The following is a 17,818-nucleotide window of genomic DNA, read 5'->3' as shown; positions in this document are numbered from 1 at the left end:
ATCCTTGAGCTTATCGTGCTCTTACTACGAGGACCATTGCAGGATAGAGTATTGTTCTGTTCGTATAAATGTGCAACGTGCCAAACCCACTTTCCCAATTCAGCAAATTTTCATTTTCTCCCTCTTACTGAATTTATTATGTGAAGTTACACCACCCAACTACCTACTTGAGGAAAACCAGGCCCTCTGTTTGTCAACTGTAGCCCAACTTTGCAGCTCATAAATGAATCTTTTAAATGCTAATCTCTTTCTCTCTGAAGTTCATCTCAACTCTTGCACATCTTCTCCACTTCTTCACATCAACTCCTAGAAAGAAAGAAAAAAAGAAGAAAGAGCATCATCCATGCATTCAATCTCGGCTAATTTCCTTGTAGCAGTTTTGTTTATCACTGCGACCACTGTCACTACTACTAGCGCTTCTGCAAACCAAGAAGCAAACCTAGCCTTCATGGAAGATGTAAAGAACCGCATGCTTCAGAAAAGAAACAACAAATTCCATCAAGAGGAGTAATGGTGGTGGGCAGGGAGTTTCTATTGGACTTGCCGGTGGTTTTAAAATCCCAGGATTTGGTAGGGGATGGGGTAGTGATGGTGTCATTGGAAGTGGGTACGGTGCTGGATATGGAAGTCCTACAGGGGGTTATTCCAAGGGTGGAGTTATAAGACCAATAGTTGTGTGCAAGCAGAGAGGTCCATGCTTTCACAAGAAAGTAATATGCCCAGCCAAGTGCTCCACTTCTTATGGTTTTTCTGGAAAACATCATGGTGCTGATGCTGGCAGTGGCAGATGCACGGTTGATTGCAAGTTGAAGTGTATTGCCTTCTGTTGATCTTCTTCGGCCTTTCCTGGCGAGGTGATAGTCTGTATTTTCCTTTGGGAAATCAGTTTGAGCAAATCCTGTATATGAATAACAAAACTCAAATAACTTTGTGACAAGGACCTGCAAGATAAGTGAGGAAATGGATGCAGTGCAATCCTCTTATACAATGCGCACCACTCATTAGCATTAGTTATCCTTTATGTCATTCGAAGTAGAAAAAATTACAACATATCTTAAATTTTCTTCTTCTCTTGGTATCAGAATCATGTTACAGTTATATCCTGCTCAGTAAATATGACAGAAAAATAGAGTACATTTTGAACATCTTGTGCTGTACATAAAAAGATACATCAGCATTCACAGATGCGGCACAATTGTACACCATAAGCAGCCGAAATTACCACGCAAATACCGTGGCTCCAAATGAGGGGTGGAGCCATGTATACTAATTGCCTTCAGGTCTTTTTGGTGCCTTCCCGCTGTCATTTAACAAATTACTTGGGTGCCTAGTTCCTTATAATTTCAACACTTAAATTTCTTTTTATTCATCTTCACTCCAATTGTCGGACTCTGATAGCCTGTCTATGTCGTCAGAGTATTCATCACTTTCAAAATCTGATTGCCCTTGCGACTCAAAAGCGAACTTCATTTCTTGTCTAACCAATTCAGCCAAATCATTCCTTTTGACATTTCTATAAGCATCTATAACAGCTTCGAAAAGAGATTCGTTTGGCTCAATCTCCCCATATTTCAATTGGCTGTGGATCCGCTTCACACCTTCCACCATTCCAGCTTTTCCATAACAACATAACAAATTGATACAAGTTACTAGGTCCGGTTCCAACCCTTCATCTTGCATTTTCATGAAAAGATTTAAAGCTTTAACAACTTCCCCACAAGTCCCATATGCATAAATTGCAACATTGTAAGCGTGGGAATCAAGGCCAACTTCAGCTTGTGTCAAAATCTCGCAAGCTTGTAATGCATAATCGTGCATACCCAGAACCGAAAACACAGAGGTGATTATGGCCTGCCTTGCATAAGGTTTTCCCTCCCTGTAAGAAGAATCTAACTGTGTGACAGCCTCCACAGGAAAATCGGTTTCTTTAACACAGTTAGCATTACTTTGAAGGTACCAAAGTTCGGCAAAATTTTCCGTGTTACCATCTGGTTCAACAGTTCACCGCACTCCCTTAACTGTCCATTTGTGGCGTGGGATGCCATTACTGAATTAAATGAAGCGCAGTCCCTTAACAAACCCGACTCTTGCATTTCCTGAGCAACATCAATCGCTTCATCAAGCATTCCCATGTTCTTGTAGAGATACATCATTGTGGCAAATGAAACCCCATCAGCTCGTCCATTTTCTCTTAATTTATCAAAAATCAACTTTGCTTCAGAAACCATCCCAAGTTCTGCATAAAGACTAATCATACTGTTAGACGCCACAATATCAGGACCACCTTCCAAATCCTTCATCTTCCCATAAATCTCCTTTGCTCCCTCCATAGAACCTAGTTTACCATAAGCCTTGATTAGAGAGGTCAAGACTATCTGATTGGGTGAAATCCCGAGTTTCTCCATAATGTAGAAGTAATGGAGAGCTTCTTCTACCTTGCCATCTTCTGCAAAACCATTTATTAAAGACCCGAATACAACCTCATTTGGTTCAACCCTTGCTTTTGTCATTTCTCTATACATATCAACTGCATCAGAAACCCGACCTAACCGGATATTGCTAGCAATAACAGCAGAGAAGGTTTCACAGCGTGGTTTAAATCCAACTTCTTGCATTTCAACCAAAAGATCTCTTGCAGGAGCCACTTGATCAGCACCCGATAGCATTTGGATAAGAGAATTATAAGTGCACTCGTCTGGCCAAGTCCCATTGCTTCTCATGTTTTGAAAGAGTGAAAGAGCTTTGTCGTACAACTTCGATTTCCCGTATGCTTTGATCATGACGTTATATTCTACCACATCTTTCTTATCTGTGACTAAATTCCTTTTCCGAAAGAAGATAGCCTCAGCTTCAGTTGAAAGCCCTTTATCTGCATATGCATCTATAATTGCAGCATAAGTTCTTGACGACATCCCTCCAGCCAATTGACACTTTTCCAGAAGGATCTTTGCCTTGTCTAGTAATCTTTCACCAATATACATCTTCATAACAACAGGAATAGATTGCTGATCGATACGTATACCAAACTTCTCCATTTCTTCCACTACAGCCTCTACTTCTGTAATCCTGTTCTTCTCACATAATATCTTAAGAATAGCTCGGTGAGATACAGTATCCGGGAAAAGCCCCACCTCTCTGATCTTTCTATACCATGCCAGAGCCGCATCAATATTCCCAGTATTGGCATACAATGATAGGAAAATGTTATAAGTTTTGGTATCTGGACAGATTCCCCTTTCCTCCATCTTAGCAAGTAAAGTCTCTGCTTCTAACAATTGCCCATGAGTTCCGCAAGTAAAAATCATGGTATTAAAAGTGAATGTATCAGGAGCCACACCAGATTTCAGCATCTCTGAAAACGCATATGAAGCATCCTTAAGGCGACCTGCTTTCCCATACATATCGATCAACCCATTATAAGTGGCAGCAAGCCGAGGTTTCTGCACCGTATTCTCCATATCCATTGGAGAAACAATTTTTGAAGGCGAGATTCTCCCCCCTGCTTTGAATAGCTCAGTCAATAAGAAATGCTTTGGGCTCATAGGACCCAAACCTGATTTAGAATCATCACCAGACTCCAAATCAAGGTCATCGAGTTCAACCCTTCCAACACACCAATCTTTATAAATTTTATCCGCTTTATCAAATTTTCCAGCTTCTTTCAGAACTCGAACAACGGTTGTCATGGTGACTTCATCAGGGAAAACACTTCTCTGTCTCATGTGTTTAAGCCACAAAAGAGCTTCATTTAAAAGCCCCGCTTTTGCGTACACATCTATAAGCATACCATAAGTATTATTAGTCGGGAAAACACCATCCCTTGCCATTTCAATCCAACAGAGACGTAATTCATCCCACTTTTTAGCTCTCCCTAAAACTCGAAGCACAACATTGTAATGAATAACATTAGGTATGTAATCATTCTGAGATTTCATCCATTGGAAAACTCCGAGTAACCGTATTACTTTGCTCCTTTAGAATCACTGTCTGTTCTTTTGGACTAAGCTTTCCCACCCACAAACTTAAGGCTTTATCAATATCATTTTCATTTTCTAAAGAGTGTAAAGCAGAAGGCAAGGAACCACCATATCTCTTCTTTTTTCCATTAATTTTATTATTAAATGTTCTTCGAGGAGGAACAACACTCTTTTGCTCTAACACCTTAGGGTTTTGGTTTTGCTTCCTAACAATTTGAGCTAAGGGTTTACTGAAATTATCCTTAGTTTCAGAATGGGGTGGAACTGAACTCAGAAAACTAACATTTAATTTTCTTGATTTTTTTTCATGTAAATTAAACCCTTGAAAAACCCTAGCTTTATTATTACCATTATGAATATTATCTCTAGGAAGCAATAGAGAAACCCTGAAAGGAAGAGAAGTTTGAAGCTTACATGGGAATGAGATTGGAATTGAGAAATTTTCGTGCCCTAATTCTCCTGAACTGCAACCAGGTAGCATCATGAGCTGCTTAGCTCCAGTGGTGTTAAAAAAGGTTGCGGAATTTTTGAACGTTACGATAATGAAAATCCCGATATTTTGGGCAACAATAAGGTCTGCCCGAGGTGTAGCTGGGGAACTTGACGCGTCCATCCGGATTTGGTTAAGGGCCACCGAACTGAAACTGTCATTTTATTGTCAAACTTGATTGAAACTGTATCAAGACCGATAGTCCCTCCGTTTCTGGAAAAATGTTACTTAAACAGGCTAAATTGAAAAAGTGAAAGTATCATTTTTCCAGAAACGAAGGGAGTATAATTTTCCGACTTATCGGACACCTTTCGCTTACCCGAGTTCAGTGATACGGTGTGTTACTGTAGTGATAAGCATTTCCACTTTCTACTTGAATTTTTCGAACACACAAGTTTTTAATGTTAGATCCAACTCTTCCAAACAAAAAACAAAAATTGGCCTTCGTAAGGCTTCAAGTAGGATTTACATGATTCACAAAAGAGTAGGATAATCTTGAAGCTGAAATCAGAAAAAAAAATGTATTAAAAGGTTACTACATAGCATGTACAGAGTATTCGATACAATAACAAGAAAATACTCCCAGTATATGCTAATAACATCAAAAGTTTGCAAATAGCTCTTAAACTTTTATTCTCTAAGTAGCCATTTTGTTCAAGATCAGAAAGAATATCAAAAATGAAAGAATGGTAAATCAGCCTCTACACGAAGCATAAAAAATGGAGATTTCTTCTCAGCTTTAAACTTGTTTCTTCTAACTACCATCTACCCGTTCAGTCATCAAAAGTATCTCTCTTTTTATGAGAAACAAAAAGAAACGCCTTGATATAAGCCTCCGGCCTATGGTAATATGTAAGATGAAAGCTGGCCTGTATGATATTGATAGCGGCAAAAAAGTTTATACCAGCATCAGATCAAATTATTGCATTGCTGCCCTCACGGCTCCTCTGGTTGCTTCACGCTTCATCTCCGCAGCTTGGCCACTACCTCTGAAATATGAGTATACTTGCTGCATAACAACACCGACTAATTGTAAAAGGCAATTTTGGAGGTATGGATTGGAACAAAAAAAGTTTTAAGCAACTTTATGTGCAGAAAGTGTAAAGGATCGGACCTGAATAACCCAGATGCTAAGAAGGGATTCAATAGCAAAGATTCCAAATCCAATGAAGTAGAAAACCTGTGAAACCGAAGAAAAAAATACAGTCAGTAGATCAGAACATCCACCCTTACCAACAGACAAGAGTAAGTTAACGAGCTTGCATAGAATATGTGTTGCATTTAGGGACCAGAGATTATAACAGAAAATTTTTAATTGATCAGCATGCCAAAGAGATCAAGAGGCTGACTGTTAGATCATTTCCATGTGATCACAGACAAGTGTAACTAATAGTAATTATAGACATAGTGGGCATGAGGGAATTCTAGAAAAGATGCACAAGAAACAATCAAACTGCTTAGATTCAAAGCCTCATGGACAGGGTAAAGACAATCTATTATGTAAAATAAGAAAGGCAACACATTTGGGAATAAGATTATGCAACTTCTAAGAGACATATGGCATACCCCAACCAGAGCATTCCCTGTCATAACATCTAAGGCGGGTAGAATCCCTCTGTTCCACACAATAAACACAGATATTATTAGAGGCATAAATTAGATAAGAAACCTAAAGCAAAAGAAGCAATATTGTTGAAATGTTTTACTATTCCTTCTTCATCTTATCTTTCTACATACACTTACGTAAGTGATTTTCCTTTGAAAACAATTGGAGGGGCAACTGAAGCAAACACACAAAAGCATATGTGAAGCTGTCATAAGAAATGACAGAATTAAGTAAGTGATTCTTATGAAGTTTAAATTGTAGAAGCTTGCATATTGTTAAATAAAAAAGAATCTAATATCCTGCGAGAATAGATAATAGAAAACAATGATGAGAAGCAAAGAATCCTTACAGCGTAAAACATGAAAAACCATCCATAGTTCAAAGCACTTTCAGTCCTGAAGAAAATGTCAAGATGCAATTATAAGTTCAAAGAACATCGTAAATAAAATTTCAAGTTGAAGAGGCAAATTGAATTGGGGGACCTCAGTCTACTGATGACCAACTTAACCTATAAACATTCTATGACATCATTAATTGTCTACAAGTGGCTATTAGATTCTCCTCAGGGATATACTAGAGATCCAAAAACTTGAATGACTGCAAGAAAATATCACCTCATTGCACGATAAAGAGGGCGGTACCACAACACATATCCTCCGGGAACCCCAGATATGAAGTAGATACAAGCAAGCAACCAAATCGTCACACCTACGGCATAAGAAGTGCAAGAACAAGATCACGCAATGGGAAAAAACATCAAGCTCATCATTGTATGATACATATAAAAACTGGATGAAGCAAGAAGCAGAAAGTAAGCAAAAGTGTTTTTTTGTTTTGGTGCCAACCTTCTCCTTTGATCCAGGCTGTTGTAACTGCAACGATGTTCCAAGTGAGTGCAATACATAATCCTGGACAACATAAAGATTTAGATCCAAGATGGGATAAAAATTAAAATGCAGTTCAAGCACTGTGAGTGAGAGACTAATTTTTATCCACGAAAGTTCACCAAACTAAAGGCATTCCAAACATCTTTAGTGCGTAAAATGAATCTTTTTAGATGGCATGATAGGGGAGCATAGTATTGAGCACCCATACTAATAATACCGCTCATTTCTCCATCCAATAAAACTACAGGGTATGATGTAAACAGAAGAATCCTCGTTAGAAACAACTTAGAAATTAATCAATGATACTGCAAGTAATTTCCAGCATTCTTTGAAATGCTCTTAATATAAATCACTAATTCAGTAGCCAATGTCTTACCTAACAAAGTCGTAAATGCCACATACTGCAACTGCTGTAAATGAATAGGTATTTCGTTTGCAATATCATGATGAATGAGGGGGAAAAAGGGCGGCCAGTTTTTCTCCTCTATGACAATTCCAGCTGCAAGAGAAACCATCATTACAAAATTTGAAGGACAGTTAACAGAATAAATACTTCAAATTAGATAAGTTTAAACTAAGAAATACATCGTGCAATAGCATCTTCCTTCCGTTTTAGCTCCTGCACGAATTACAGAGAACATATCAGAGCAAACGAAATTGGCAAACTATATTTAACCAAGAGCCAGAAAATGCGCAGGAAAATTAGAGCACTATCTCCGCGCTACTTAGAAATACTGTTACCATGCACTTGAATGATTATCACGGGAATTTTAGTTTATAACAGCTACAGCCTAAAATAAATAAGAGCCATACATAGTGCATGTACTTCATTCATTCGCAGTAGTACCAGAAATTACCTGTTCCCTTTTATTCAGTTCGGCCTCCTTAGCCTGGAGCTCCTTCTCCTTCTTCTTTAAATCCTACAGTAAAACCAAATATAAATTTAGAAACCTAGCTTAATTCATACACAAACACAATGATATCAAATATAGAACACATGTCCTCTTCAATTTTTAGCCTACCTTCGTCGAGTCAAGTGGAATATCAACTGTTGCACCGCGATCATAGTCGGCAGGTTCATGAGGAAGAGGTGAAAGCTTTGAGTTCTGAACAGGAGGAACAGTTCCAGGATTCTGAAATCAAGGTCAGAGTGTGAGATAAGCATAACAGTAGCAATCCACGAACAAAACCTATTGTCAAGGAAGCAACCCAAGCATACTTAAAACAGGTGAAAGTACCGAAAAAGTCAATTGTAGTCTTGGATGCTGGCAGAAATGCCAAAATAAAGGGGTTCACATGAAAGGTACATGTTCTTTTTAGCGAATCAAAGAAACCAGAAAAGAAAAATGATCGATCGATGAGTTTTACCAATTAGGGAAATTTGAAACCAAAATACACATATGATCTCCAGATTTATAATAAAGAATCCTACATTGTCTAAATTTCACAAGTTCTACACATAAATCTAGAAGCAGAATCAAAAACATGCAAAACTCAGAGAAGAAAAAGATAACAAGAATCTAGTAAATGAAGATTGAAGGTGAAAAACTCACAGCGAAAGGATTTACTTCCTCATCTTCAAACGGATTGTTTTCGTAACGCCCAGCCATGAAAACTTAATTTGATTTTAAGATTATTATTATTGATTTGTAGGATTCGAAGAAAGTGACATTTGAGAAATGAAAATAAAAATAAAATCGGAATCCAGATTTGGAAATTTTGGGGGAATTTATTTTGCTTCCGAAAATGAAGGTTGATTTTTGGTTTTATTGTTGTGCAGTGGAAGTGAAATGAAAACCGAGGGAAAAACTAAAGCACTAACTTTTCGCGCGAGTTGGGAGAGTTTATCTTTGCTGCTTCTAAATATACTAATAGTTGATGCTCCCACTTCCCAGATTTACAGCTTATACCAATCAACGTTCATTTTTTGTGCAGGCAGTTTCCAATTTCGATTTGAGAATCACTGGCGCTCAGGGCCCACACCTAATCCCGGCTGTTTGATACTTAATCTTACTCCTTGGACAAATTGTGTGATCCCGACCACTCAAACCTTGAATGTGACCTTAAACCTATGATAAGCTGTTTACCAATCCACTGCAGACACCAGCTGGAATTCTTATAAGGAGCCACACACAGTCATATAGACACTCACATGAGCAGATAGAAATGCTGTATACAATGTTTCAGCAGAACAGGATACATTTTGTATGAAGGCTATTATTGAGACGTCACATTTCATTAGAAGGGCGCCACCTGATAGGATAAAAATGGGTCATCCATAAGTAATATCAAAAGCCCCTTATCTAAAATAATTTTGTAATGACTAAACAACCCTTATTTAGTTAATTTTAATTTAATTTAATTAGATAAAAATTAAATTAATGAATTTTTTTGTATACTTGGTGAATTCTTGGACAACATTTTTGTGGGAAGAAAAACTGGCCATAAAATAAACTTCTACAGTTGGAAATAATCCAAATCTAGACGTAAAATCACTTCTACGGTTGGAAATATTCCACACCTGGATGTAAAATCACTTCCACGGTTGGAATTAAAAGAAACCTGGACGTAAAATGAGCTTCTACGGTTGGAACTAATTCAAACCTGGACGTAAAACTACATGCAAATAAAATTCCACGATTGGAAATAATCCAAACATGGACGTAAAATCACTTCTACGGTTGGAATTAAAAGAAAACTGGACGTAAAATCGGATTCTACGGTTGGAATTAAAAGAAACCTGAACGTAAAATGAGCTTCTACGGTTGGAACTAATCCAAACTTGGACGTAAAATTACATGCAAATAAAATTCTACCGTTGGAACTAATCCAAACCTGAACGTAAAATTACATGCAAATAAAATTCTACGGTTGGAATTAATCCAAACCTGGACGTAAAAACACTTCTAGTTAAAGGATAATCTAGACATTATGTATATGTGTTAGGATATCCCATAACCACTTTTTTGGACATTAAGAATTCAAGTGAAGCCCCTCTATTGGAGTGTGACGCCCCAATAATAGCCTTCTTTTGTATAAGATATGAAAATTGGAGATTACATAATAGAAGACGAAATAGTCCTATTTGTTCTTCAAATCGCTGGACTTTCTCGTGTTTTCTTCTATTCATAATGCGTTCGCTAGCAGAAAAACATCATCCTCTAATTGTGTAACATTAAAAGATAAAAATTGGAGGCAATCTTGGTACTGTAAATGAGAACTATCTTTTTTATTAGAGAATATTATGGATACAAGATTTACATGAGAATCAGTCCCTGATCTATTTCCACAGGATCTAACATCAACAGCAAGAATAGGCTAAGTTCAGGACATGACACGAGACATCGAAACCCTTGAGATTTCGGAAACATATATCACTAACACCAATACTTCCTATAAATCAGTTACTGTAGCAACTGAAGCTGATGCTGCCAATTCAAGCTTCACTTGGAGATCTCATGGGTGCTGGGCAGAGCAGCAGTAGAATGTCAAAATAATCGTGAGGCTCAAAACGGCTATCACACAGCAATGAAGTACTAAGGTTCGAAAGGGTACACATACCAGGTGCCAAAAGGGATGCAGTTAGAGTATGTTCTGCTAGATGTGTGAGAAAGGAGCTAGCCTAAAACCCCTGGTCAGGAAGTCTTTTCTTTTACCATTCTTCTTCTTTTAGTCAGAGAAACTGAAAGCTATAGTTATTGAAGAACTAAATTCAATTCTCGAGCACCTTTTGCTACTGAACCACCTCTCCTATACCAATCACCAAAAAAAAAAATATACCAATTAAACCTAAATTTTAAAATAGCACAACAAATGCTATACGAGAATTAGCTGACACTCATCAGAGGGTGGACTAGAAGACCGACCTAGTCACTGAAGGAAGAAGCTGTTTTATTTTTTGTAGGTGTATAGAGCATTGCTTGCACAATCCACGCCTGAACTCAGTTATACAGTTATAAAAGTGAGAAATAAGTGAAACATAATTCTCAACCACGCCAAAAAAGAAATGGAATAGATTAATAACACACCTCCGCTCCGCCTGAAGATCGACCCGTACAGATGGAGAAGATGACATGGTTGACCGAATCACTGGTCCAAATATCGCCACAAGCTTCAGTAGCATTTCCAGTGAGACATTTGTGTGCCTGTACATTTACAGCACAAGTTAGAATCTTCACAATCACTTCCAGTGTTTGGCTGATACCTAAAAATCCACGCGTTTCTTTACTACTCGTCTATGTTCCTGATTTTTGTTGTTCACCAATAAGATACTAGACCAAATGAACTTCCGAATGTTTAAATAAGGTGTAGAAGAGCTAACAAGTGAAAGCCAACTAGCACCAAGGTCCTTCATGGTTTACATAGCTGGACAAATCGAGAAAGATAATACATAGTTCACTTAATATTCTTTTCTCTGATATATTCATCTAATGCTGCTCTCTATCCTTAATTTGAGTAACATCAATAAAAGTGATGATTAATAGTATGGTGATAATCCTAGATTCAGAAACTTCCAAACCCCGGGGAAACATATATGACTCGACCTTCGCAAGAAATCCCCAGCATGCAAAACAATACCTGTCTATGTTGCTATTTAGTAAGCTTGTAAATAAAGGAAGCAGGCAAGTGAACAGATCCAGGGTTACAATTTCCATTTTGTCAACTAGAACAGCAGCCACATCAGCTTGAATCTGCATGAAAGCATTTAACCACCTATCAGTAATTATCATGAAAGGAAACAAACAAACTGGACTATTTTTACCAGTTAGAACAGTAAACAAGACAAACAAGCAATAAATCAATTGCTTGAATAGTACACATACACAGTGATCAGGCAACTTCCCAACAGCATCAATGCCACCTTTGACGTCATTCCGCAGCCAAAAATACCGCACCACCTGAAAAACTTGGTCAGAATTTCTTACTCTCCAAGACGGTGAGGAAAAGATAGTTTCCAAATGTAATATACAAGAGAAAGCAAGAATGCCTATACCAACTGTATAGATAAAATAATCAACTATACAACTATTTTCAAGATATTATTGAGAGTACCTGTAGTTTAGTTAGGCGGGACCGGAGATCACTTAAGAATACATCATGATTTTGCATTATCCCATCAATAACATCCTCGTTGTTTCTACGTGATGCCTCCCTTTCTTTTTCAATAGAACGTGATGTTTCCCTTTCTTTTTCATTGATACGTGATGCTTCCCGTTTTTTTTCAATAAGACGTGATGCTTCCTGCTCTTTTATACGACGCGATGCTTCCCTTTCCTTTTCAATGCGGCTTAATGCTTCCCTCTCTATTTCAATAAGTCGGGATGCTTCTTTTTCTTTTTCAATAAGAGCCAATGCCTCCCTTTCCTTTTCAAGAAGAGCCGATGCCTCCCTTTCTTTTTCGAGAAGAGCCAGTGCATCCTTTTCCTTCTCGAGTCTAGCTAAAGCTTCCCTTTCTTTTTTGAGAAAAGCTAACTCCTCTCTTTGTTTCTTCAGAAGAGCCAACGCCTCCCTTTCTTTCTGCAGAAGAGCCAATGTCTCCCTTTCTTTTCTGAGAAGAGCCGATGCCTCTCTTTCCTTCTCTATAAGAGACAGTGCCTCCCTCTCCTTTTCTAATAGATGTAATGCCTCCGTCTCTTTTTCTGTAACACCTGCTGCCTCCCCCTGAGGAACTGGTCCTTTATGCTCCTAATGCAAGATCATAGAGAATGTTATTCATTGACATGTAAACATGTGATGAAACTCTGAACACGACATAAAATTAGAAAATATAAATTACCCACCAAAGTGGGAGTTAGATCTTCGGATATTGCATTTTTTGTCAGATCTTCACTGTTATTACATTTATCTCTGCTCTCCCATCTCTGAACTAGAGACCGTGTCCTTCCTAGCTGAACTGCCACTGCAAATGCAGAAATGTCAGGTTTTATCCAAGTAACTCTGAGAAATTAAAGTAAACATTCTGTTAGCATACCTCCTCTAACAATTTTAGTAGAGCTAGTCTCCCCGTTAGAATTTTGTGCCTGGACGCCTGAATAAAGCACAAGAAAGTAAAGTCAGCAACCATAAAATTCGAAATTCAGAAACAAATGCTAGTAACAACACTTAGGTAAGAATTCTAAGATAAAATGACTTAAAACTTAACGATTCTCGCAGCTGGAGCTCAAAGGCACATCCGGTGATGGCGCTCTTTCAGCCTTCTCTGCAACCTTGCTGCTGATACTGCTCTCCTCCTCGCTGGTTTTTGTAGGTTCATTTATTGATAGAAACCTAAAATGGAACTTTGGTTCTTCTGAAATGTCTGAACCACTTTTCTTGCTGCTAACAAATCCAGGTTCAGCTGCCGTTGACAACTTACTGTCTGATTTTCGGCTAGATGGCCTACGTGTGAGAGTTGGCTCACGCCGGATACCAGGACTGCCTCTTTCACTGCTGTTAGTTTCTCTCCTAGGCCGGACTGTACTCTCCGCATTGTTTCTAGGTACAACACGGGGACTGGTATGCCTCTCGGTACTAGACTGTACAATGCCCTCCTGAATATTAAATTTCTGCTCCTTGTTACCAAATGACTGGGGTGTACCACCAACTCTGTGGGGCTCAATTAACTGGCAAAAAAGTGAACATAATCTCAAGTCTGTAAATTTTTTAGCCTAAGTTGACATCAAATGCATAAAAAGAACAAGAGGAGGGTAAAATTTGTCTTACTGAAATATCTGCAACCCACACATCAACAGAGTTTCGGTAGTGAGAGCAGGCCAAAAGCTTTCCATCGTGAATACTAAGGTCATCCAATGTAGACCACCCCATATCAACAACATCGTGATGCTTTATAGGCTCCCATGAGAAAATCTAGGGTTCAAGAACAAACAGAAAATGTATCATGTAGTGTACTTTTGAGACATAATATTACAGAATACTAGAGTATGCCCATACCTTCAATTTATCGTCAAGTCCACAAAATAGGGTACGCCCATCAGGGTGGAATGTCATAGAGCGAAGCCCAGAAGCCTGGAAAGGAGCAAACGAATCAGTTTCTGGAATGCAAAGTAACTAATACATTTTGTACACTACGTATGCAGAGTTGCAGAAACATATCCTAGTTAGACGTCCTTATGCCTGAAGCAGGCATGCAGGCATAGACTTCTAGAACAGCGGGTTGCTATACAGCAAGTTGATACCTAATATATTCGTAGGCCACCATATCCTATGTTAAAATCAGTTATGCAAGTCTAGGGGTTCTAGACATATATGGTGTTTATAAAATGGTGCTTATCAGAAAACCATGTCTGCTTCGAAGATCTAGCAATCAAATGAGTTCCCCGCTGTGTCTAGGATATCCTTCCAAGTCTAGCTTGAAAGATGATCCTTAGCTGTTAACTGAGCATTTTATGCTTGTAACATACACAGTGGATGCCTATATGGTGCTTTTCACCCTTTTCACCCTTCATGTAGTAAGTGAAGTGTATGTAGAATATTCAAAATCTGGGTGGACCAGAAAGGCATGCCACATTTACAAATACCTCGTGGCTTTGACCATGTCCGTGTAATCATTACGCTGGAAGTTACTGAATTTTAACAAGCAATAGCATGCATAGGCGGCTGTTATCGGTATTTGTTTAGAGGTCTTTAAGCAGGTGGAAGTATACTACTAAGGTATAGCTTTGGAAGTGTACTGCCCTACAGCCTTGTCTTTGAACTTCTTTACAAATTACTTTTCAAGCATGTCTAAAACAAATTATAACTAAATATTTCATATCTAATCTTTCCCTAGGAACTCAGACAACAAGGGACCATGAGAAACATGGTGCTCATAATCATGCTCCACTTGTTTGTCCCTTTCTAGAGATAATTTAGTGAGTGTCTGATCAATGTTTGTGTCCACAGAGACAGTCCAACTTGGACAGAGAAGTTAAGTCAAACCGCAACCAATTATGGATACGAAAACGGATAAAGCCGTACGGATATCTTCTAGAAATGGAACAAAAAGTACATACCTCTGCTCCTGCAGATCCAATCAGTTCAAAGGTTTCTAGATCCCAGAACTTTACAGTTCGGTCTGCAGAGCCTGGAAACCAGTTCATGTGTTACAATTTATCAACAAAGAAATTAGGGATGGTGAAAAAAAAAGAAACACATAATAAGTTGGGCTTGGTGCCATATATATGAGATGCCCTATTATAAGCAGAGCCCACCATAACACTCAATATATTGCTGGAAGGAAGCTTAATTGCCTCAATATCACATAATCTATCTTCCCAAGTGTAAGAGATATTTGAAATAGAGTCATCTCAAAACATGTCCTAGGGAAAATGTTGGGTCTTGTAGACCATTATACTCAGTGTTATTAGACATAGCATCCTCTCATCAAGATAACACAGAAAATTAAGAAAACTAACTGGTAAGCAAAATACCTGTGGCTAGAAGGAACTCCATAGGATGAAACTCTATGCTCCGAATTTGCCCCACGTGATATTTAAACTCTTGCAGAAGCTTTCCAGCTGTTAGATCCCATATCTGCATATAGTATGTAAGATGATTATCAGCGAAGTTGCTTTTATCCAACAGAGAGATGCATAATGTAAATAGCGCATTTTCTAGAGCTGAAGGCAAGCTCCGGTATTACCTTAACCACATTATCAGCTCCACCAGAAACAACCCAACGACCATCCGGAGAAAACTTAATTGTACTAACTCCTTGGGTATGACCCTTATAAGTATGAAGGCATCCCTTCTTTCTGATATCCCAAATCTTAAGATTGGCGTCAGAAGAGCCGGAAGCAAAGAACTCTCCAAAAGGATGGAATTCAACAGCAGTGCAGTTCAACCTGTGTCCCGTTAAATTGCGTACAACTACACTTCAACAACAACAATAAGAACAAAACCTAATCAGAATTTGCCAATCATGCCACAGTAGCTCATATTCCAACAACATAGAATCATGATTAAAGAATCAAATGCAATCCTTCACACTTGCTAACAGATTTTAACTTTCTAAATAATATTGTATGTGTCAACTAGCCAGGTTTATGAGAGTTTCATCAATTCACTGAAGAGATGGAAATAGAAGTACTCATCACTTCCCTTAAAGATAGAACAAAAAATACTAAAGCAAAAAATCAAACTCACTCTTTCCCTCTTCCAAGTCCCACAACTTTATTGCACCAGTAGAAGCTCCAGAGAGAACTAAAACCTCCGCGGAATCAAAAACTACAGTTTCAATTGAACTCGTGTGACCAGATAGACTCTGCATAATCATCCCAAAAAAAAAAATGTATACTTAAGTTTTCATTTTCGATCGTGTAATGCTGCAAATAGAGAAGTTAGTACAAAGAATTCTATCTCTAATTTACAAGAAACAACTTGTAACAAACTGAAGATTTATGATGAGCGTTTGTGCACTAAATTTTTTTAAACTTTCCAATTCAAAAGTAAAATGCTTGTGGAATTACAAATCTGCATGTATGTATACATCATTTACACAAACTCATAGAAATTACTGAATTTGGACTTCATATAGTGTTACACGAAAGACATGGAACATTACAACTTTATGGTTATATCTCAATGCAAATAAAAATTCTATTATACATGATCAGGATCACATAAACAACTAACAAAATGCAGTACTAATACAGGTGCAAATTTCAAATACTAACCAGCAAAGAAGTTGATTTCCCAACCGCCCATAGATTCACCTTGTAATCATCTCCACCTGTTATAAAAACTTTACCAGTCTTCTTTCCAATACTTAAACAGTTGACATTTGACGAATGCGCTACAAATTCCTCTAATCACTTTGGTTAAAGAAAAATTAACACCATGAACTTCTTCAAAATCAACTGACAAACTACACTTCCATTTCTAAAAAAAATTACAAACTATAATTACGAAACCCTAGTCAAACTCAAAAACAAACTAACCGAAAAATGAAAAAGTACTACCAAATCAAAGGATACGTAATTTATACGCTCGTTTCTCCATTTCCAGTAGAATTCAGAGATACTTGAACAGATCTTCTTCTCATTAATCAAAACTTCTTGATCAAATTCACTAAAACCTAACTGATTCTTTAAAAAAAAACTCAGTTCAGATTAGGTAGCAGAGAATCACGAATAATCGAGAACTCCAAGAAATTGTTACTAGAAGAATCCAATTCGAAGAAGATGTTGAGAAGTTCCTTAGTGAGATTCGTACAACAAATTTTGTTACAGTTTCGCCACAGAGAGAGAAAGGTAAAGGTGTATTATTATTGTTCTACTTTTTTCTTTATTTTAGAGGGAAATGGTGTAGAAAGGAGATAAAAGGTGATTCACTGAATTGGTATTGGAATGTAGAGTTGTACTGGACAATGACTCTGTCGCAGACAATTCTCTATTTGCTTCGTGATAAGATTATTTTGACCAAAATACCCTTCATTTTGAAAATTGTGTGGTGGATTACTGAAATACCCATCTAAAAGACAAAATGTCAAAATGTCTGACATTTCACCGACTTGAGATGCCAAATATCTAACGGTTTAGAAAATCAATAAACCGGAGGTGGAATTATTTTTATTTTTCTGTTATTTTATGTGGACCGGTGTGTGGGGAACTTGGACCATTAGATGGCTGCGTGGGCTTTTATTGGCGGAAGACACGTAGTGGTAGTTGGATGTGGTTTGGGGTCCTACTAGTGTGGTGGTCGGTTCGGTATTGTGGTGGATGCGATTGTTAACGTTGGCCGTGGAGTTGTTGTAGCATTTGTGACTCTAGAAACGCCGTGGTGCTAAATCATTCAGGGTGTTTCGACAATTGACAGTAACTTACAAATTTGAGTGAACGAAATTGTGCGACCACATGAGAACACATTTTAGATAAGGAGG

At 37.9% G+C, this 17,818-nt stretch overlaps 2 protein-coding genes and 1 pseudogene across 2 annotated transcripts; all 3 read right to left on the bottom strand.

The window, feature by feature from the left end:
- Nucleotides 1–1,299: 1,299 nt before the first annotated feature.
- LOC113318315 lies at nucleotides 1,300–4,932 on the bottom strand (annotated as a pseudogene).
- Nucleotides 4,933–4,969: 37 nt separating this feature from the next.
- LOC113318316 (secretory carrier-associated membrane protein 1-like) lies at nucleotides 4,970–8,737 on the bottom strand. The gene is made up of 12 exons (XM_026566459.1): nucleotides 8,514–8,737; nucleotides 7,983–8,093; nucleotides 7,818–7,880; nucleotides 7,546–7,579; nucleotides 7,337–7,459; nucleotides 6,919–6,981; nucleotides 6,688–6,781; nucleotides 6,423–6,468; nucleotides 6,211–6,278; nucleotides 6,034–6,082; nucleotides 5,582–5,647; nucleotides 4,970–5,476 (listed from the first exon to the last, which is right to left on the bottom strand). The coding sequence occupies exons 1-12, from the start codon at nucleotides 8,568–8,570 to the stop codon at nucleotides 5,387–5,389; spliced, it is 864 nt and encodes a 287-aa protein (XP_026422244.1). The 5' UTR covers nucleotides 8,571–8,737; the 3' UTR covers nucleotides 4,970–5,386.
- Nucleotides 8,738–10,165: 1,428 nt separating this feature from the next.
- On the bottom strand, nucleotides 10,166–17,300 carry LOC113317976 (katanin p80 WD40 repeat-containing subunit B1 homolog). The gene is made up of 17 exons (XM_026566095.1): nucleotides 16,914–17,300; nucleotides 16,614–16,744; nucleotides 16,084–16,201; nucleotides 15,581–15,807; nucleotides 15,369–15,471; nucleotides 14,952–15,022; nucleotides 13,891–13,965; nucleotides 13,663–13,806; nucleotides 13,103–13,562; nucleotides 12,932–12,988; nucleotides 12,741–12,859; nucleotides 12,013–12,645; nucleotides 11,784–11,858; nucleotides 11,539–11,651; nucleotides 10,989–11,105; nucleotides 10,827–10,895; nucleotides 10,166–10,710 (listed from the first exon to the last, which is right to left on the bottom strand). Exons 1-17 carry the CDS (start codon nucleotides 16,936–16,938, stop codon nucleotides 10,656–10,658), a joined length of 2,592 nt encoding a protein of 863 aa, XP_026421880.1. The 5' UTR covers nucleotides 16,939–17,300; the 3' UTR covers nucleotides 10,166–10,655.
- Between the last annotated feature and the right edge of the window lie 518 nt (nucleotides 17,301–17,818).

Source organism: Papaver somniferum, chromosome 10 (assembly GCF_003573695.1).
Source record: "Papaver somniferum cultivar HN1 chromosome 10, ASM357369v1, whole genome shotgun sequence".
In the NCBI taxonomy this organism is placed as follows: Eukaryota; Viridiplantae; Streptophyta; class Magnoliopsida; order Ranunculales; family Papaveraceae; genus Papaver; species Papaver somniferum.
The sequence above is the reverse complement of the archived record's forward strand: the minus strand, read 5'-3'. Positions and strand labels throughout refer to the sequence as shown.